Source organism: Phalangium opilio, unplaced genomic scaffold (assembly GCF_054372755.1).
Source record: "Phalangium opilio isolate 3A_F unplaced genomic scaffold, DU_Popi_V2 ptg000537l_1, whole genome shotgun sequence".
Lineage (NCBI taxonomy): Eukaryota > Metazoa > Arthropoda > Arachnida > Opiliones > Phalangiidae > Phalangium > Phalangium opilio.
The window spans coordinates 1,950,682-1,972,917 of NW_028324243.1; the positions used below are offsets into that span (position 1 = coordinate 1,950,682).

Here is a 22,236-nt window from a genome sequence, read left to right on the forward strand (position 1 = left end):
ACCATATCTATAGTATAGTGTACAATACAGAACTATTATTAAAAGACAAATATTTATGCGCTCAGTAGCCTAACTATGTGTCATGAATCAATTGTTCCAAAAAGGAAATAATGTAGGAGGATCTAACATCAAACTGTGGGCGCCATTGGAAAGAATTATTGCCATACAAAATAAAGACGTTACGTTCTGATGAAAGGTCTTAGGTCTGTAAAGAAGTCGGCAGACAGTAGAATTTTTTTTAAAAAAAAAAGTCGTTATTGACGTCACAATCCCCAGCGTGCGTCTCTTAAGGCTCATTTACATGCACGATTGTAGCTCGTAAAAACAGGATTTTGCATGAAATATTTTAAATCTTTTCTGCACAAGCTCAAGCTTGGCCATTTACATGACTGCTTGTAGCTTCGCTTGTTCCTTGGTTTGGTTTTTTACAAGCTCAATCCACAACCAAAACGAATTTGGTTTTTTCTCTAGCAAGCGCCAAAAAAAAGCTACCGCCATCAATGAAATATCAGTTTTTAATCATTTTGACAAAATTTTAACTGGATATTAGTTATATACCTGGCCTCTTTGAATTGGCTAATGGTAATTGACGTTATATTTTCTATTGAGCCAAATGGTATGGATGAAGCACCTTATTTTTGAATACGATAATTTTTATTTTAAATCGAAACGTACGCCCAAAGCCAGTAGAGGAGTGTTTTCTATCAAAAAGGTTGATCTTTGATATCATGATAACAATATCAAACACATATTTGAATAATTAAGCTTAAGAATAGTTTTAAAAATTAGGCTTAAGAAGAGTTTGAAAAATTAGGCTTAAGAAAAGTTTGAAAAATTAGGCTTAAGAAAAGTTTGAAACATTAGGCTTAACGAAAATCTGAACAATAGACCATTCCTGTAAATACTTGTAGAGAAAATAACGTGCAGGGGCGGAGAGGTGTCTTCCGACTCGCCAAGAGGCAACGCCAGATGGAGCCACAGCTCACTAAACGCGGGAGGCTACGCAACTGGCTCTGCCTCTAGCGGTGCTTCTCAACGCACCTCTAGCCCCTGTTAAGTTCTCTTCAGCCATGTCAATAATGGAATGGTCTATTTCAAGTTATATCTTAAAATATACTTTTAAAAGCATGTATATCAAAATGCTTGAAGCTTGCGCTTGAGCCTGTAAAAACGTAAATAAAAAAATCTCGAGCTCTGTCACTAGCGAAAAGTTCACGCACAAGCAGAATTTTAGAAACCATGTAAATCAGCCTTAAGTCTCAAGGTTAGGACTGGAGAAACACCGAAGCGGGGCAGCTCAAAACCAATAACTAGAGAGATCTGACATCAATTATTGAAGAGGGGAGGGGGGTGACTATTTGAAAAATAAATTTCAACGGCCCGCCGACAACTTTACAGTCCTTCTAATAGCGATAGAAATTGACTTGGTCTTGGCGCAATAAAGATAAATTATCAGAAATATTATTACTTCTATGGAAAATATATTTGTTACTCCAAATTCATTGTATTTGAAAGCTTCAGTTGGACCAGAAACGATGAGGAAAGGTCGTGGGGATGGTTCTAATGCAAAATCAATGTATTTGTATGATTCCAGGTTTATCGGCATTGGTGTTAATGCTATGTCGCATTCCTGTATACGATTACTCGTTCAGTATTATCTTCTATACGTGAAAACAGAAGTTTATAAGATATGTTCCATAAGTATGAATTTTTCTTCCTATTCTTCGTAATGCTAGAGACGTTCTGAGAGCTTGTTCGAGAACGACGCGAGAATTGACTACACGCGGTTTTTGCAGTCCATTTTAATATTTAGTCTGTACTAAAGCCTTTCACTGCGTCTCACCAAGCGTCGCTTTACCTCGAATCTGTGACGTTTAACCTACAAGCTCTCAGAAACCAGTGACAAACTTATAGAACTGATCTTATGAACACATGCTATGACTTACATTTCTCATTAAAAAACCAACAAAACCACTTCCATTTGAAGGAGAAGTTACTTCGCCGTATGAAGTAAGATATTCAGGTATCAATGTGAAACTTTAAGAAAAACAGAATAACACAGTGTAGAAGAGATCAGACGAAAACATTATTTGAGTAAATTGTTGCTGTAGTGCTGAAGGAAACATATTCGGTATGATAAACGTAAGCCCCATTACACCCAATTACACCCAATTAATACGACTGCTTAAAACTATGAATAGGACCGCGGTATCGGTAAGAGAAGACCACGTTATCGGTTTTACAATTCAGCTACTGCACCCGCTGCAGGTACAGCTATTGAAAATACATTGGGTGCAACTCTAAAAATGCATGGGGTGCAACTAAAGAAAATTCATGGGGTGCAACTGTATTAAATACATTGGGTGCAACTATAGAAAACCCATTGAGTGTAACAATAGAAAACGCATTGGGTGCAACTATAGAAAATACATTGGGTGCAACTCTAGAAAATACATTGTGTGCAACTATAGAAAATACATTGTGTGCAACTCTAGAAAATACATTGGGTGCAACTCTAAAAATGCATGGGGTGCAACTATATTAAATACATTGGGTGCAACTATAGAAAATGCATGGGGTGCAACTATATTAAATACATTGGGTGCAGCTATAGAAAATACATTGGGTGCAACTCTAGAAAATACATTGGGTGCAACTCTAGAAAATACATTGGGTGCAACTCTAGAAAATACTTTGGGTGCAACTCTAGAAAATACATTGGGTGCAACTCTAGAAAATACATTGGGTACAACTCTAGAAAATTCATTGGGTGCAACTATAGAAAGTACATTGTGTGCAACTCTAGAAAATACATTGGGTGCAACTCTAGAAAATTCATTGGGTGCAACTCTAGAAAATTCATTGGGTGCAACTGTAGAAAGTACATTGTGTGCAACTCTAGAAAATACATTGGGTGCAACTCTAGAAAATTCATTGGGTGCAACGCTAGAAAATTCATTGGGTGCAACTATAGAAAGTACATTGTGTGCAACTCTAGAAAATACATTGGGTCCAACTATAGCAAATACATTGTGTGCAACTATAGGAAATACATGGGGTGCAACCATAGAAAATGCATGGGATGCAACTATATTAAATACATTGGGTGCAGCTATAGAAAATACATTGGGTGCAGCTATAGAAAATACATTGGGTGCAACTCTAGAAAATTCATTGGGTGCAACTATAGAAAGTACATTGTGTGCAACTCTAGAAAATACATTGGGTCCAACTATAGCAAATACATTGTTTGCAACTATAGAAAATACATGGGGTGCAACTATAGAAAATACATTGTGTGCAACTCTAGAAAGTACATTGGGTGCAGCTAGAGAAAATGCATTGGGTGCAACTCTAGAAAATGCAATGGGTGCAGCTATAGAAAATGCAATGGGTGCAACTACAGAAAATACATTGTGCCAGAACCGGAATTTTACAACTACTAGGACGTTCTTTCTCAAAAGATGAACAACCAGCCGACGTATTTTGACATTATAATAATTCAAATTTAACAATTAAAAAAAAGCTTTACCATTATTTTGAATTTATGTTTTGGTGCGCACTGCATTAGCCGCAGATGGATATTTTACTGACTGGTATATATAAAATAAGGATAATAGCACTTACTTGGAATAAAGATTGAAAATGAATATTTTAATGATATCCTTAAACACCCCTGAAACTTTCAGATCTCCGTTTTTATCCCATGTATAGTTGTGCCATATTGGGTGCTGAAAGTTAAATTATTATGTTATCCATACTTGGGACATTTTAAATGGAAAGCTGAGGTAACATGACATTATACCTCAACAGAACGGCCATTTTCTAAACATAAAAGGAATTAAATATTACACAAAAATTAAATATCTCTTAAAACATAATAATTTGCTTTTAATTAGTCTTAAAAACGAGGAGTACTGCGCCATCGAACCACTTACCTCTCTAAGCCTGTGAAAATTCAACCAATCCCGTAGAAGTAAGAGGTTCTATTTAGCAGACGCCACTAAAACAATGGCGGGGGAGCGTGGTAGTCAACGTTTTTAGGACTAATTAAATATATTAATTATTTTGTAGTAAGAAATCACTTATTTTAATTCCTTTTATATTTATAAAAAGGCCGTTCTTTTAAGGTATAATGTCATATTAGCTGAACTTTTCCATTAAGACAAGGTACCCGAGACCACCTTTAGTATAACCAATAAATTTACTATATCATAAACTAATTGTTACGTGACACCGTCTGATATGGTGCTTGGGAAGACTTTGGCATTTAATTCACGTTCATTATAATTTCGTTTTATCTAACTATTAGTTAAAAATAGACGTTTCCGGTTTAAATTTGCTTACCTGTAGTCCCAGAAATCTGACAGTCACCCCAGTTGCATTATGGGATAAGGGCATAGTTCGTATGAGAAGGAAGCGACGGGTCTTGATGTTGAGGCGGAATATGAGCTTCAATTCTGTAATAACATCTATCTTCGTGGTCTTTCAGAGTTCTGGTGAATATGAAGCTATATCGCTATTATATTCGAAAGTTTTTCTATCCACTTGATAATATAATCAATAGAAATAAATTGAACTAAATTATAGCTTAGGAAATATGGTTTTCGTAATACATAAAGCCTCTTCTGAAGGATATACAAGTCACGAGAGACGCCCATTTGAATTTTCAAACCTAATACTTTTCATCGGCACTCTGGGTCACCAGATGTTCATTGTCTTTGAAAATAAGAAACAAACCAGTACCAGGTAGCAAAATTCTTAAATTAACTCTATTATCCACTTTGATATACAGTGTTTAAAAGCGGCACGTATTTTCTACGTCTAACAAACGTGTCTGGTAATATTGTGATGATTTGCCTGATACCTGTAGATGTTGGCTTTTTTTTGAAAATCTGGTTTTCACAACTAGAAAGCTTTAGGAATCTAAATTAAAAGTAAAATATGAATTAAGGACTGCATCAAGATAGATGACAGCTGACAAGATAGTTTTTAAGCAATTAGGTTTACGTATTTTATTCGTTCAATTTGCGATTTAATTAAAAAAATACTTCAACAACTTTAGTTAGATTTGCTACAATATAATACATTGTATAAACATAAGTTTATAAGATATGTTCCATAAACATGACACTATGCTAATGCTAGAGATATACCGAGAGCTAGTTCGAAAACCACGCGAGAATTGACTACACTCGGTTAGTTTTGCAGTCCATCTTCTAATTTAGTCTGTACTAAGCCTTTGACAGCACCTCACCAGGCGTCGCTTTACCTCGAATCTACGACCTACGTCACTTCATGAAAACCTCTCAGAAACCATTGAGAAACCTATAGAACATATCTTATACACTTCTGGTATAAGTAATGAAACTACTGATTGGGATTATATTCATTAACAACATCCATAACAGTTTGTTATCTAAAGAAATTCTGAACGATGATACAATAGTGTTTCCTTTATCATTTCTAACGATAGCATGTATTTAGATGAACTTTCAGCACTGATTACGTAATGTGAATACGAGAGGAAGACCCCCTAGTGGTTTCTGTATCATTCCGGATATCATCGATATTTTGTCTCGATGGAAGGGAGAGTGGACGCTGAACCTCCTTAGTATGGAGCTAAGAATAATCTTCATCTCTAATATGGCAAATTTGAAACCTGGACAGCCTCGCGGTCCAGCGGAGAAAGTCAGGAAGGCGTACGGATCAATGGGTTTCTCGGCGTTCGGTAGAAATCGTTCGGGAATGAATTTCTCAGGATCGGGGTATACGTCAGGGTCCTTGTGTACATTGGCGATAATTATAGCGACGTTGTTTCCTTTGGGAATTACCACATTGTCGTCTAAAATGAAACGGTCCAAATCGGAAAAAGGAAAGTGATCTTTCATCACGTATTTTGCAACAGTGTAGAGTCGAGTAGCAAGAAATGAAAGTAACACAAAGAACGGCAGAAAGGAGGACGACACCAGTTAGAGAGCTGTGCATTTTCTATCCATTATCCACAAATTAGTGGATAACTGATTATTTATTAACAAAGTTGTGGATATAATACGATTTAAAACGTAAGTTCTGTGGATAATTTTCGATTATGGGTAAAGATAAAATGGCGTGGATAATGGATAGATAAACCCGAATTCAAACATCAGTTGAGTTTCTGTACGGTAAAGTTCAAAACTAATTCAATTTGGGAGAGTCAAGTTTTGCCTCATTTACCGAACGACTAAAAAATCAGTCGATAATTTTAACTGTTTAGTTTTACTTTTTGGTATTAAATTTTCTCTTATTTTCAAGGTTGGTTGAATTTTTTTTTCTAAGTTCCTTTGATACAAAAGTTCACCTTATTACTATAAAATAATGACCCTTTTACAGCTCCCACGGAATAGGTAAACGTTCAGTTACTAACACGAGCACGCTGGCAAACTAAATTGTATTTAATAGGTCTGCACTCGGCAAGAGTCACAAGAGACACATTGCAGCAAACTGCATATTGAAAATTTGCCTTGATTGATTTTAAAGCTAATACAGCACAGAGCTGGCAAACGATGAATGAATAAAAATTCTTAATTGTCGTAGACGTAATCACAATACCAGAAGTCCATGAAAATTTGCCTAGGCTAATTTAATGGACTTCTGACAATACGTATTCGTTCGCGCATGCGCTGGTTAAAATCTCGATCCCGTTACCATTATGATATGATTGTACTAAAGCCAAATAATTAACGGAGGTACTAACCAATACGTAAATCGGTCAGCAGAGATCTGGAGATGGCACCAACCGGTGGATAGAGTCGGGCCGCTTCCTATAATTAATGTTTAATAGTTAGCTTAATCTCAGATTAATAAGCCATGGATGTGAAAAGGAATAGGAAGGCATATTTGTTTTGGGCATCGTCATCTTTTGTGACCCTATCGTACAAACTTGGGAAGGAGTCACCCTAAATAGAAATCTCGTCTGCTACTCTGCTTGACTACTTTTTATCACCTCGCCTTAATTTATTATTTGTCATTAACTTAATAACAAATACGCGAAAAAGTTTACGTTTCCTAGGCCTTTGCTTTAATTCTAACTAGGCCATTTGCGTTCTGCCTTCTGAGGTCGCCACATGGTGATAACTTTTTTATTTTAATCCATACTTAGTCCTCTCTGATTACAAAGAAGAAGTCTTGCCTTTATGACGCATTCTAGGTATGTTAGGTTCTTGATGTGGTCTATTTCGATGGGTGTATCAGGGTCAGTACCAAACACCGCATCCATTTCCGCGTGAACCTTGCCAAGGCAATCTTTGTCCAAACCCAATAGATACAGGGCGAAACTCATGTTCAAGGACGATGTGTCATGACCCTGAAGTTAAGAGAAAAACACAAAGATTAGTGTCATAAATTAAATTTCCATATTAATGGCATGATGTTTTGATTACATGGTGATTGTGGCAATTATAAAAGAAATAGAACTTTTCGTACCCCTAACAACAATGTTTCGATTTCATCTTGCACATCTTCTAGTCTAAGGCTCTTGTCTCGCATATGCATTTCCAGTACCATATCCAGAAATGATTTTCTGCTCAATTTTGATGGCAGAATATTGTTGTCATATCCTGAAGGATTATTGCGCCAAGCTTCAACAAAATCCTTTTTGCGTTTTTCAATTACCTGGACAATATGTTAATTAGTTCTATGTATACATAATGTTTTTGAAAGGTCCAACAATAATGAAGGAGCGTGTTTATTGGGTCCAATTGAATGGAAAGTATCAAAGGCGCCCCCCCCAAACATTGGTCAGCGAAAAACCTCGACTTGTATAAATAACATTAATAGTAGTAACATCCCTCGTAAAAATTTAAACTAGCCGCGTTTTTTGTGGCCTTATTTTGTCTCGAAGGGATGGATACGGATTTTCGTAGGCTACTTGAGTTGGTTTCTAGCTTGCCAAGTACTACCATACATTCATTAAAAACACTTATGTTTTTATTCCTATGAGTTCAAATTCACTTACTTCCATCGTAAACTTTCTGGCGTATTTAAGAGCTTCAAAATATCGCTTCCCTTCGTGAAAATATTTGAAGGTGCAGTCCAACCAATACCAAGGTTTAGGTATGCGCAGCATAACGCTATTCACCAAACTAAAATTAAAAAATTCAGATTTCAGTGGTATGACATTTAAATAGGAGAAGGTATTCACGTCCATAGAACATTTTCATTATCTCATACTTTATGAGGTTACTTATTAGCAGAAGTACATAATACTTCTCTTCGAGAGAAGTGTACTACAAAACGGGGTAATTGTAACATGTTTACATTTGGAGTGAGGTTACATACTAACCGAATCACATACGCGATTAACAGTTCCCCTATCTTTACTGCTTGACTATTTCCCAAGGCGCACTTTTGGATTTGATTGCTGGGGATTTAGTACCAAACAGTTATAGAATTCAGCCCCACCGTGCAATACCCATGTGAAGTTTGATGAGCGGGAGAGCAAACATAAAGGGTGAGCCTGGGAAGAATCATGTTACGTATCTAAAGTATTAAGAGGGTACAGAGTGTCATCCTTCTTCTAATATCCCCTTCTGTTAGAAGTCATCTTTCCCTTCAAATATGTCAGAGATTAGATTTTAAACTAAAAAGTTTCAAAATATTTGAACTAGGTCAACAAAAGTGTGGAAAGAATTAGACCTCCGGTAATGAATTGAACATAAAAGATACGTCACATGACTGTGTTATTTATTAGGCTATTGTAAGAGACATTTATTTGGTGTAATAATACATACGTGTCTATGCAATGCAAGTATTTTGAGTCTTGACTTTCCTGAATTCCCATTTTAACACCGGTTGATGTTTCTAAATAAATTTTACCATTAATTTTTTCCGCAATCGATATAATTGAAATAATTTAGTATACCCAAAATGATGTCGAGTGTACAGTAGCCCATGAGAGGAATAATGTCTGTGGGCTTATTTGCTAGGGCATTCAAATTCGATACCAAAATCAGAGAATTCTCGTAAAATACGTCGAAGTATGATTCGACCACCTTTTGGTGCAGAGTTGGAGCTAGCACCTTGCGCCTATCCCTCCATATTTTTTCGTCACTGTGAATGAAAAACAAGATCAGACCATAATAAAGGTAAACAGATCTTTAAAATGAATTCGCCAGAAGGGGCGCTTTATTTGATCGAATATATAGTGGGCTAATTCTTTGCACCTCGCTTTGTCCTTGAATCCTAAGTTTAAAAATTGACGTTCAAAACATCTTTGCACAACTCTTCAAGAAAACGACACGGTTATACGACCAGGGTGGGAAATAAGGTTTTTTTTAACTGGACATTAGGCCAGCGATGAAACTATCCTGAAATAAATAAACTGGTTCACGACCATTGACCAGGGCACGTGATCTGCTAAACTAATGATGTGGATTATTAAAATATTTGAATTCATTTCTGGACTCTGAACCCTGGTTACTCTTGAATTTTTTTAGTGGTCCCGTGGACCACTGACCTCCCTCCGACTTAATTTTTAAACTGGACCAGGTAATTTTTAAACTGGTCATTTGCCATGTGCCACCGCCCTATTTACCACGCTGGTTATGACTAGGAATGAACCGGTACCGATACCATTTCGGGGTTTCCCAATAATGTCGGATCGGTTGGTTTAATATGATACTAAACCGATATTCGTTTAAAGTGCATTAGATGGCGCTACATGATATTTTTAAGTCTTTCAGTAATGTATTGATGGTGATAATATCTTATTTCTATGAATGTCAATCTAGATGATTTCTCATTTAGATTAAAAGTAATCAAATAACTAATAAGCAAAAATACCTATAAAACTGTTGATAAAATTATAAAGAAATATTTTATATTAGCATATCTTGAAATGATAGGTTTTGCTTACTGTTCTACAACGATAACTCAAGGAACAATTACTAGAAGTTTAAGGGTAAAAGGGCCTGTCAGCATATACTAGCAAAAGCATATACTAGTTACAAAAGACAAACCGTGATATTATTTTGAAAATACCACTAAACATTGCATGTACTTAGTAGTATAATTCATGAAATTACTCTTCATAGTATTTTTGATACATATGTAAATGGCACTGTCCAACTAAAATATCGGTATCAGTTTAAGCATGGATTTATAATAGAAGCTTACGCTTCATGGATATTTCACTGTAGCCTTCAGTAAGGCATTTGATTTTAAACACATTTATGCCATAATAATTCGCGCGGGTGGGGACTGGGGGGGGGCTGATGACGTAGAAATTGAGGCAAACCTTTTTCTCTCAGCGGGCGTGCGCGCGCGCTTTTCAAAAAATTCTTTCGCGCGCGCTATGCAAAATTAGAACTCTATTGCGTGAAAAACTTCCACCCCCCCTCTGAGTTTGCCTCATATTCTACGTCACAAACGCGCGTGCCAGGCTGGTACTAGCTCGCGCCATTTCAGACAAGGAATAAATCTGGTGCGCGTTTTAAGGTGAGTGAAATATCCATGAAGCGTAAGTTTCTATTATAAATCCATGGTTTAAGTATCGGGTTTTTGGATCATAGTGAGTAAATATTGTTATCGGTTCCTGTTTGCACCGATATCGATCGGTATCGGGTTAAGTCGGGTATCGGCCATCTCTAGTTATGACGTAGTCTTGTTGCTATACCTACGACATTACACGAGGTATGATCTACGGAACTAACTTTTCTACTATAAGTTTAGACTGGAGATTAAAAAAGAAATTATTTCTTATTAGAAAATAATTAGCATTTAAGTAGTCTTAAAAACGAGGACTACTGCACCCCATTTGGTTAGTGGCGCTTGCTAAACTGAACCTCTTACACCTATCTCATCCTTACCTCTCTCAGTCTGTGAGAATTCAACCAATCCCGTAGGGGTAAGAGGTTCGAGCTAGCAGACGCCACTATTATTAAGGTTGGTTGGACTCGCGTTATAATCCTTTACCCATAAGACTCCCTTCTCCTATTATTCCCTTCTGGTAATAGCATAAGTTTATAAGACATGTTCTATAAGTATGACACTACCTATACTTCGTAATGCTAGAGACTTACAGCTCGAGCTAGTTCGAGAACGACGCCAGAATTGACTATACGCGGTTTTGCAGTCCATCATCCTATTTAGTCTGTACTAAGACTTTAACAGCGCCTCACAAGGCGTCGGTTTACTAAAATCTATGACGTTTCACATACGTCACTTCATGACAAACTCTCATTAACCAGTGACACACTGTCTTATAAACTTATGGTATTAGCAAAACTGGATGAGAGGAAAAGTATGAAAATGGCCAAAAGTCGCTAGTCATCAGAGTTTCGCCGTGGTTGACCGTTTTAGTGGCGTAGCTATACTGGGCCTGTTCACTCCCTTAAAATAGGTCTTGTGTTAATTCTCGGTTACGCGGTTACCGTCGTCTGCTATTGTGCATGCTAGAACTTCCTCGATTTGTGTTTGTATTCAGGACAGAGTAGCTGGTAATGTTTTAAAAGGTATTTGATTTAAGTAAGGTTATAGAAGCAATAGAAGAGCACATAAAACTAGATACGTTTAAAACAAATCTCGGTAATATATTTAGCTATAACGGGAGCAGCATGCGTCGTGATGCGCATGATCGAGTGGGCTATGGTTAAACCAATGAGCATAAATGTCTGAACTACTTTCAGTCGCGAGTTTGCAAGTCCATCAGTCACTAGTAAACTAAATAGTTATTAGCGAAACTTTGATGTCCGCGTTTTTTAACACAGGCTCTATGGCCATTGTAAAGGGACCCACCTGTAAACAAGCCACAGGCTTAGTGTGGAAATCCCTTCATAGACCAAGCCTAGATACTTTCCCTCTCATCCACATTTGGTATTAGACATAGGATTGAGTTTTTACCTTGTTAGTAAGCCATTGCGCAACCATCCTTTGATGAAATGATACATTTGTGGAGATTTTTGTACATTTTCTTTGCACTTCAAAAGATGCTAGATGTCAAGGGACAATTGAATTAACTTGCTTTCTAATCGATTTGGTGGTAAAACCAGCGAAATTGTACCTTGGCGGTGGATGCTTTGAATGCGACGAAGTATGTTTGAAAAGCAAAACTGACGTGTACCATCGGTGCGCCATTCGCCATTGGATGCATTGCGGTAAGTCTTTCATATATTCCTTCATGTGTATAATGGGGAGAAATGAAATTGTAAAGAAAACCACTGTCTATTCGATTAAGACTACAAAATGAACATCAAAACATAATTTCAAATTGCAATACATGTAATAATTTCTAATTTCTGGCCCTTTGTGGGTTAGAAAAAGCGTCGCTATGGATTGTGAATAAATGCAGTTTTTTAAGGACTGCGAAGCAAAAGTGCAAAACTCGTTTTTGTATTATATAACATTGATGCAAGGTCTATGGTGAGTTTTGTTAATGATTTGAATGTCATTTTATCATTATAAATCAAATAAAAAAGGTTATTTATACGTTTCATTCCCTTTAAGATGATATAATTACATATTAAGATATTTTTGGGCATTTTTCTGCTGATGCCTGATTTATAGGCATTAGCATAAATTTGTAAGAAATGTTGCATATGTGTGACACTATGCTAGAGACTTACTGAGAGCTAGCTCGAGAAGGACAAGCGAGAATTGAGCACACTCAGTTTTGCAGTCCATATTCCTATTTAGTCTGTACAAAGCCTTTGACAGCGCCTCACCTGTCTATCTATGACCTACGTCACTTCATGAAAAGCTCTCAGTAACTAGTGACAGACTTACGGAACATAGCTTATGAACTCATGGTTACTTACTAATTTCCAGAGGAATCTTGCTTTTAGTTAGAAATAACGGTACTAAAAAGTCAATAATTGCAGTGTAGCACGAACCCAATCTGGGCACAGTTTCGAATACGGTTTTAGTCTTAGATTTTTGAAAAATTTTGAAAAGTTGAATCGCAAAGACAGCAATAATTCCGGCAAATAAGCAAAAAATACAGCTTGGAAATGTCAACTCCATCATTGCACATTCTAGAAAACGAGTTTAGTTTGAAGTTTATATTTATACAAGTTTGGTCTTTTTTATACTCTCGTATCTTTCAAGATAAAACAAAAACAAGTTGGGAAGATAAAAAATTTACTCCCCAAGGCAAGGTGACGTGAGTTCTTAGGTAATATTGTTATTATCATAAGTTCAATAGTTATGTTTCATAAGTTTTTCAATCGTTACTGAGAGCTTGAAATGAAGTGACGTAGGTGAAACGACATAGATTCTCGTAAATCGACGGCTGGTGAGGCGCAGTCAAAGGCTTAGTACAGAATAATCGTTCTCGAGCTGTAAGTCTCTAGCATTTCGAAGCATAGGAAGTGTCACACTTAAGGACCATATCTTATGAAGTTATGTTATTTTCCAATTTTTTTCCGTTACGATTTTATTTTCACAAGCGAACTTTTTAAAACTTGGCTGTACATGGGATCTCAGAGCTTTTCACGTTGTCGCGTTTCCAAAGCAAAGCTTAGTATGTTTTTACATGTGAATGTTTTCATCAGGTCACCATTACTCTTCCTAAATAAAATTTGACTAAAGAAGTTTCAGTTAACTTATATAATTCAGCAGATATATTGGTATTAATTATTTTCATCGTCAGTTACTTACATTAATACTAGTAAAATCGATATAAGAAACTTTATTCCTAAAACCAATTGAAACTTAGCTATTATTAACGTTTGACGCTTAGCGTATGCCTCTTTCGCAATTGTTTCGTAAATTGGGATATTTAAGGCGGCCGATTCGCGATGAGTGATAAGAAAAAGCGCATTTGCGTGCACATCTGGTGGTAGCCATTGGGAGGCTAGACGTTTCTGGTAATCCTAGCCTATCGCATTGCGTACATTAACCGAAAAGATGACAATGGTGTGTAATCCAATGTTGTAGATTGGTGTGTACAAGAAGTACTGGTTGATGTCTATGTGGTATAGACAAAGACCAGAAGACAGTGGTATTATAGTCTGTCAAACGAAAGAAGAGCCCTGAGAAATTTGTCCAAATTTGGTGTCGCCACCATCGACCCCATAGTACTTTATCAACTTGTTTTGTTTTGTCAATAGTCGTCTGTAATATAGTCTGCTATAAACAGATAGGCTTAATCGCAATAGAACCAATAAATTTTGCTATATATGTTTAATATGTTTATGTTTCATGATTTTTTACGATCATCGAGTATTAAAGAATAAAAAACAAAATTAACGACAAGACACCAGTTTTATCTTTGTTGAACTAGCTTTGCAATATATTTTAATGACATAAGTTAAAGTACTTGTCCATAAGTAGTTCAGCATCAAAGCGTCTTCAGTCCACGTTTTCATCAGAGTCTTCGCTGTCTTCTTGCATATTAATTTTAAGAGCTTCAATTGTGGTTTCGATGATGGGATCTTTTTCCCAATACTCATGCATTATATTCTCGACGTGCTCTATTGCCTTACGCCAATTCTCTGGTGTCACACGTTCAATGGCCCTCAATGTTGCATCTTTGACCGTCGAGAGTTTGAAACCAGAATTCTGCTTCGCAACGTCGTTCTTCACTTGTGCCCATATTAGTTCAATCGGGTTAAAGTGGCAATGGTACGGTGGAATCCTCACTACCGTGTGACCTCTACTTTTAGCAACCTCGTCAATTTCGTACTTCAGGGTTCTGGTCTGGACTTGTGACGCTTTATTATTTCATAAAGCTCACGTCGAGAATATAATGCATGAGTATTGGGAAAAAGATCCCATCATCGAAACCACAATTGAACCTCTTAAAATTAATATGCAAGAAGACAGCGAAGACTCTGATGAAGATGTGGACTGAAGACGCTTTGATGCTGAACTACTTACTACTTAGACTTATGGACAAGTACTTTAACTTATGCCATTAAAATATATTGCAATGCTAGTTCAACAAAGATAAACTGGTGTCTTGTCGTTTATTTTTTTATATTCTTTAATACTCGATGATCGTAAAAAACCATGAAACATAAACATATTAAATATGTATTGCAAAATGTATTGGTTCTATTGCGATTAAGCCTATCTGTTTATATATTACAGACGACTATTGACAAAACAAAACAAGTTGATAAAGTACTATGGGGTCGATGGTGGCGACACCAATTTGGACAAATTTCTCAGGGCTCTTCTTTCGTTTGACAGACTATAGTAGCCTATGTGTACAGATTGGTGTATGTGTGGAATGGACGATAGACTAGGCAGATGAAGGCATTGTGGCTTGTAATAGTGTATATTGGCACTTAAGTACAATAAATTACTGCTATTTTCCGCTATCTATGGAAATTGCAAACACTTTTGCTCAGATTTGCAAACTTAGAACGCGGTGCAATAGAGTTGCAACAGACAAACATCCAGACGTATAAACATGTAATATCTCTCCGTCTGTCACGTCACTTGGAGAAGTAAACATTTAGAGATAAACTATATCTTTATACCTAATCTTATATAATTTTCGAACAAATTCCCAAAAAAATACAGTTATTTTTTTCGCAATCTTATGGATCCAATCAGTTATTCGGCATCAGTATGAATTGGCTGTAGATGAAAAGGTTTTTCATTTAAAATTATCTCCTATAACGTTTTTAGTGATACTATAATGCTGTTATCCGAAGACCATTAACCCCTATCAGAGAAAAACCGCCTTTATTGAATTAAAATAAAACCACTCAAATAAATGAAAAAGAAAAACGAAAACTCCCACAATACCTTGTTAAAAGTTTCAGCTTTTAATTTTTTATACAATCATTGATTGAAGACATTTCACGAAAAATGGAATAAAAATTATATTGCAACGTACAGTACAGTTCACGCTTAAAAAATAAGCATAAAATATTTCAAACCTCATTCCTTAGCACTTCCTTTTTATTTTATTTTTCCATGAATTAGAAGCAACCGTTGTTTTACAAAACTAATATAAAATGTAGAAATGGATTGTGTACCACTGGGTCGAATCCCATTGGATCAAATAAAGAAGGAATATAATATAAGAAGACATAAGTAGCGAGATTATACGCTTCTACTCTTACGCCTGTGTTAGTGGGCAAGTAAACCCCACCTCTTTCATGTCCGTCATTGCTCTGCGCTTTCCCATTGGATACCGTGGAGATAGGCCATACAGACGCGCATGACGTATTCCGTCTAGAGAAAAAAAAACTCGAGAAAAGTAAACAGAAAATGGAGGCTCCCAGCGGTGCTGAAACGGTACGACGGTTGTTTTTAATTGCCATTAACAAGTTACTTAAAGGTTTCTGAACCTAATTTGATGGGTTTTGAACATGTGTCTCTACGTGTTGAATAATCTAAAACCAAGGACATAGCTTTCCAGCCTACGAATGAGGGTATTGAGTGTCAGGTTCTCTCTAACGAATGTCTCATCTCGAGTGTTCCTAAAACTTGATATAGACCGAATGTATTTACTGTAGAGTAAATGGTATTTGAACACCCAAAGTTTTTCTCTCTCTTAACATTTTTTCTCGGCGCCAACTAACATCAGCCACGGAAAGCCGGGTCTTAGTAAAAAAATTCCACCCCCTTAAAAAATGTACGAAACTTCAATTTTTGGATTGGAGGTTGGGTCCGCTTGTGGTGAGCTACTCAGCCAATAGAGAGACGGAGATCTTATAAGACGATCGGAGTTTACGTTATGGCGTAACGAAACGGATTTAAATGTATTAATTTAGAAATGGATAAAGGGCTCTCAAAACAAACTCAGTATTTCCGTGAAAAAAATAAAAAAAAAAATAATTCTGTCGGCTCCTAATTTATCGGTTATTTCGAATTAATCACCCTCTTTAAAAAAGTTAGCACTCCACACGATACGCCGACGCCATAACAAACGTAAACACGGTGCACATGGATGAACCCTCCATGCTTGAACTTAGATAAAAAAATTAGCCCTTCCTGTTTTACTTCACTCCCCACCGCTGTGGAGCGCTGCTTCAAAAGCTCGTTCTCGGTCGTGGCCGAGATTTTAGAAATTTTATCTCTCCATTCACGCACGGAGTCTGTATTTTTAATTCACGTGAGCTCCATTGGAAATGTAAACAAGATGGCTCCGGCCATATTATACTTTTTGTGCGACGTTTATAGTTAAACGTTTTGATGGTGGTTCCGGCTTTATTATACTTTCTGTGTCTCTCATTTGTTTACGAAAACTGTTCCGAGTATGAATAAATTCAACCCAGATCAAGTTTAGTTTAGGGTTTGATATTGATTAGAAATTCATTACATGAAGCCTAATATATGGCTGGAAGCTAAAATTATACAATGATCGCACGCTTATTGTAAAATTTAAATGCTCAGAGTTCCTATAAAATTGGTATTCATGTCCAAGCCCGAAGTAGTTGTAGAGCTTAATATGCCAGAAGTTTTAGAAATGACCACTGTAGGGAACATTTCCACGTTTGAAGTGGTTGGATGTAATAAGGACTCTGATACTTGAGACATTAACTCATCAATTTCATCTTCAGTGGAGCAAGCACCAATTTCTGAGTTTACTCGCTTTGGTGGAATGTTGTCGTTTAGTTGGTGTACTTGGCCACACTGTCTTATTTGGAGAACTTTTTGGTGACAAATGTGTTTGTTGAGCCGCAACCATAAACTTTTTTGGACTAAAAATTAAATACATCAATATATTTGTTCTATTTAAACAGTCCCACAAGTCACTTATCCAATCTCATTCACTCTCACCCGGCTGGTTTATCTGCCTTTCAATAATGGCGATAGATCAACAACCATCAAATGAAAATATTTTACCCATGCTAAATGACTTGTGGAGCCCTTAAAAATATTATAAATTATTGTCTTACATTTCTAAGTTCAAATTTAGGTAACATCCTCTCTTGACATGGTAGGCAACATAAATTCGCCTAAGGTCCTTACTCATATTCCAAGAGAAATAGGAAGCATGAATGGCCGATTTGTAATCAGCATACGCAGTGTTACCCCCAGTTGCACAAATTACTCTCTCTAGTACGTACGGACTCAAGGAATTAATATACGCAAACGCGCAAACTTTTAAAATTTGGTCTGGTAATTCAGAGTGTTTTAACATGACATATCTTCTTATGTCTTCTGGCCATAAACTTTTTTCCCTATCACAGCTTCCATTTCTAAGAGCGGGTTTTTAAAAATTTTCAGACTAGATGGTTTCGAAGACGCCATTGATACTGTTAAATGACAGAAAACTAATTTATATAAGCTATTTTTAGTGTTCATCTTCAATCTATCTTAACATACCATTCTTATAGAAGACTTGATTGACTAAGGCTAACCAAATTTTTTAGTTTCCTTTTTTCTTTTGACAAAATTCACGGATAATTTCTTTTTTCTTTGAACAAATCCACGGTTGATTTCTTTTTCATTAACAAATTTCACGGTTGACTTATTTTTTTTTTGACAAAATTCACGGTTGACTTATTTTTTTTTGACAAAATTCACGGTTGATACAATGTTTGTACATTACGATTAAGTTTCAGTTAGACTATAAATCTTCCCATTCTCCATAAGCTACTTAACGATTAACATTGAAATATTTCCAACAATGTGGCTAACCGAGGCTTAACACTCATACGAAAAATACACAAATATTTCCAACAATGTGGCTAACCGAGGCTTAACATTGAACAATGTGGCTTACCGAGGCTTAACACTCATACGAAAAATACACAAATGAATAGTTATTACACCATTAATTTCAATTACTTAAACTATTACTATCGTTAATTCATATTTATTCCTACCAGAAGTAAATGAAAACTGCGAAGCCACCCTCTATTTCAGTAACATGCCAGGTTAAAAAGCCCGTAACATCGAACTTTTCAACAGAGTTCGGAAAATGCCAAAACACTAACGGCGATTGGGACCTTTGTTGTTCGTATACCATGGAGCAATAAAACTGTCTAAAACATTTTAGCGGATGTCATTGCTCCATGGGAGCGCCTATCAAAGAACACAGCCAACTCGATCACGCAAACCTACTCGAGTGATCGAGTGGGCTGATAATTTGAAAGTTCCAACATTTTGAAACATTATTTCTAATGACAATTTTCAGAGCTTAGTTCAAACACTTAATTACTTATTAGTTTTTGGCTAAATGGTTCCCTAATGTTCCTTGATTTCTTCCAAGCAATTAGAAATATTGTTAGTTCAAACATTTAAAAATGTTACAAATAGTACATGAAAACTAAATTAAGCTTTCTAAGTTGTCACACTTAGTTTATAAAATGGTTTTTAATTTTTTTTATGTTTTAGTAGTTAAAACGTGTCTTAGGATAAAAACTTGGGTTCCTGCATCCTTAGGCCAAGGGCAATTTTTCGCTTAAGATTTCATTAGTAGCGGTTGTTGGTTTAGTTGGTTGATTCACTTCTTCAGATCTTCCATGACCATTATGAATTATATTCACCGCAGCAATTTCAGGCCTTTGAATAACATCATGAGAGTTTGAGCTTATATTGCTACTTTGAGAAAGGGCGGTATCAGAAGCGCCAGAAAAATTCATCGGGACTGAATTTTAAAAAATTAACAACTGTTAGTATTTTTGTGTTTCTTTTGATATGGTGCAGACAAGTGTTGCCAGCTATTTGTGAGTGTAATTCAAGCTTTATCGAAAACAACAGACTGAAAGGCTTTTTACTTTGAATTCAGAGCTGTGCTAATTAATTAGTTAGCTAATTTAATTTCTAATTGAAAATGGTAATTGAATTTTAATTACCTTAGTGCTAATTGAGAAGTAATTCTAATTAATTTGTGTGAATCGGAAAGGTAATTATCTAATTAAAATTTAATTAGATTTAGGATTAGCTAATTAGCCAATTCGATTTTCAATTAATCTTTTACGCCAATTTGTTGTAAAATTCTAATTAATTATTTTCATAAATAAATGCCTATTTTCTAATTGAATTGAATTACTTTCTATGTCTAATTGCTAATTGGCTGATTAATTGTTCATAAATATTTCCCTAATTGCTAATTCTAATTCAATTAGTTGTCAGCTAATTAGCACAGCGCTGACTTTAATTCAGGTCATTCAGATTCAAAACTAAGCTGCACTCTTAAATGACAGACAACCCCGAAGCATAGTTTCTTAAAAGATAAGAAATTTTAAAAAGATACATTAATCTACCTGAACTACCGTTTTCGAGGAGTAAAATACTTTGGGTACTTCTCAGGTATCGGATTCATCTTCACTATTATCGAAGGTCTGAACTGCCATTTTCGTTGGATAAAATATAGTGGATATTTCACGAATTTCAGATTCATCTTCACTATTATCAGAGACTGATTTTAGGGTAGAAAAGATATAGAAATAAATTTTTTAAGGCTTGATGAAGTTTCAACAGTAGTCTAAAACACACCTTGAACTGAATTTGCTTGCAATAAATCAAATGTGTTTGGGGCATTAATCAACACCACACACTTTGAGCGATTGATATAAAAATCACAGCTAGGGTAGCTTATCCTACAAACATTCTGCCATAAGAAAATTAAAATTATAATTTAGGTTATATACACTTACCCCCGAGAAAAAGATGCCATTTTTTGATACGCCCACTATTTCTTTTTTCTTTGAACATATTCACGGTTGATTTCTTTTTTCATTGACAAAATTCACGGTTCACTTCTTTTTTCTTTGACAAAATTCACGGTTGATTTAATGTTTATACGTTACGATTAAGTTTCAGACTATAAATCGTCCCATTCTCCATAAGCTACTTAACGATTAATATTAATTGTTATGGTAACAATTTACTAGTTTCCTTTACAGTGTATTTAATTTGGGGATTAATCAACACCACACACTTTGAGCGATTGATATAAAAATCACAGCCAAACATTCTGCCATGAGAAAATTAAAATTATAATTTAGATTATATACACTTACCCCCGAGAAAAAGATAACCGAGGCTTAACACTCATTACACCATTAATTTCAATTACTTTGAGCGATTGATATAAAAATCACAGCTAGGGTAGCTTATCCTACAAACATTCTGCCATGAGAAAATTAAAATTATAATTTAGGTTATATACCCCCGACTCCCGAGAAAAAGATAACCGAGGCTTAACACTCATACGAAAAATACACAAAGGAATAGTTATTACACCATTAATTTCAATTACTTAAACTATTACTATCGTTAATTCATATTTAATCCTACCAGAAGTAAAGTATTACTATCGTTAATTCATTTTTAATCCTACCAGAAGTAAAGTATTACTATCGTTAATTCATTTTTAATCCTAATACATCGGTGCTATTCAGAGTTGCCAGATCAGTTTTGAGGACCTCGCCCAACCCAAGCGGAAATCAGCCCAAATTACCGCCCAAACAAAAATTTGGTTTTTTCAGAAAGCGCCCAATTTCCGCCCAAAACAGAAAGTCTTTTTAACAATAAGCCAGGTTATTAACTTAAAATATAAACATATTTAATAGATGGTAATATCATAAACTTGCTGCGTACGCTAGCAGTTACTGAACGTAGCCACCATTTTTTCCCGCTACATAGATCGAAAAGAAGCCCAATTTGGGCGGCAACTCTTAGACTACGATCTGACGCGTGTAAATCGCTCCACCTTCCTCCCCTCTCTCTCTCTCTCCCTCTCTCAGGCTCTCCCACTAGCAGCGCGAAAATAGGCGGGGTTAGCACGCGAAACTGGGAGGGGTTAGCTAGTCAAAATGGGAGAGGCTAAATGCGTAAAGGCCCGTTCAGACGACACTCTTTTTCTCGCTACGCTTGCTGTGCTGAGCTCATCAGATTTTCTGGCTTCACCAGCCTCTAGAAAATGCACTGTTCACACGGCCAAAAATTTCTCATTCTTGATCTCGGCAAAGCGAGAAAAAAAGTTGAAAAAATTCAACTTTTTTTCTCTCTTTGCTCGGCACAGCCAATAGTGCTTCCGAAATGACGTCATTCTTTGTTTGTAGTCTGCTACTCTGTGGAAATGTGTTTTCTTCGGTTTCACTAGTCCGAATCTCTTGAAATTTTACTGATAAGTATATTGAAGGATTTTAAATTTTCGTGCAAAGTTTCAAAACGATTAGTTGTTTTCCAAAAAATTCATTTTAAGTTTTATTTATGCATTATTTAAACCTTTTTTTAAGAAAAGAACCATTCGTTTTAAAACATTGCACGATAATTTATAACACTTCGATATATATCTCATTAAAATGTCAAGGGATTCGAACCGAAGAAAACACATTTCCA

The 22,236-nt window shown here is 35.9% G+C and overlaps 1 protein-coding gene and 1 long non-coding RNA gene across 15 annotated transcripts in view; both read right to left on the bottom strand.

The window, feature by feature from the left end:
• Window positions 1-4,989: 4,989 nt before the first annotated feature.
• The window catches only part of LOC149588761 (cytochrome P450 4C1-like), an 83,857-nt gene continuing 66,610 nt past the window's right edge, over window positions 4,990-22,236 (bottom strand). For all 3 annotated transcript variants that reach the window (XM_089862296.1, XM_089862294.1, XM_089862299.1), the window contains 7 exons: window positions 8,903-9,090; window positions 8,772-8,841; window positions 7,997-8,123; window positions 7,465-7,653; window positions 7,172-7,345; window positions 6,737-6,803; window positions 4,990-5,845 (listed from right to left, as the gene is read on the bottom strand). In XM_089862296.1, the coding sequence (XP_089718422.1) occupies window positions 5,496-5,845; window positions 6,737-6,803; window positions 7,172-7,345; window positions 7,465-7,653; window positions 7,997-8,123; window positions 8,772-8,841; window positions 8,903-9,090 (1,165 nt within the window). In that variant the 3' untranslated portion in view covers window positions 4,990-5,495. The remainder of the gene's footprint in view (window positions 5,846-6,736; window positions 6,804-7,171; window positions 7,346-7,464; window positions 7,654-7,996; window positions 8,124-8,771; window positions 8,842-8,902; window positions 9,091-22,236) is intronic.
• Window positions 15,080-21,324, bottom strand: LOC149588762 (uncharacterized). Of its 12 annotated transcripts, none has more exons than XR_016379860.1 (7): window positions 20,547-21,324; window positions 20,386-20,489; window positions 20,154-20,308; window positions 18,268-19,534; window positions 17,838-18,197; window positions 15,736-17,639; window positions 15,080-15,652 (listed from the first exon to the last, which is right to left on the bottom strand). It is a non-coding gene; the product is annotated as an uncharacterized LOC149588762 (long non-coding RNA). The 12 variants fall into 12 exon arrangements; XR_016379864.1 differs by lacking the exon at window positions 15,080-15,652 and adding an exon at window positions 17,719-17,808 and having other exon boundaries at window positions 15,733-17,639; window positions 17,911-18,197; window positions 20,547-21,323; XR_016379861.1 differs by lacking the exon at window positions 15,080-15,652 and having other exon boundaries at window positions 15,733-15,970; window positions 16,056-17,639; window positions 20,547-21,323.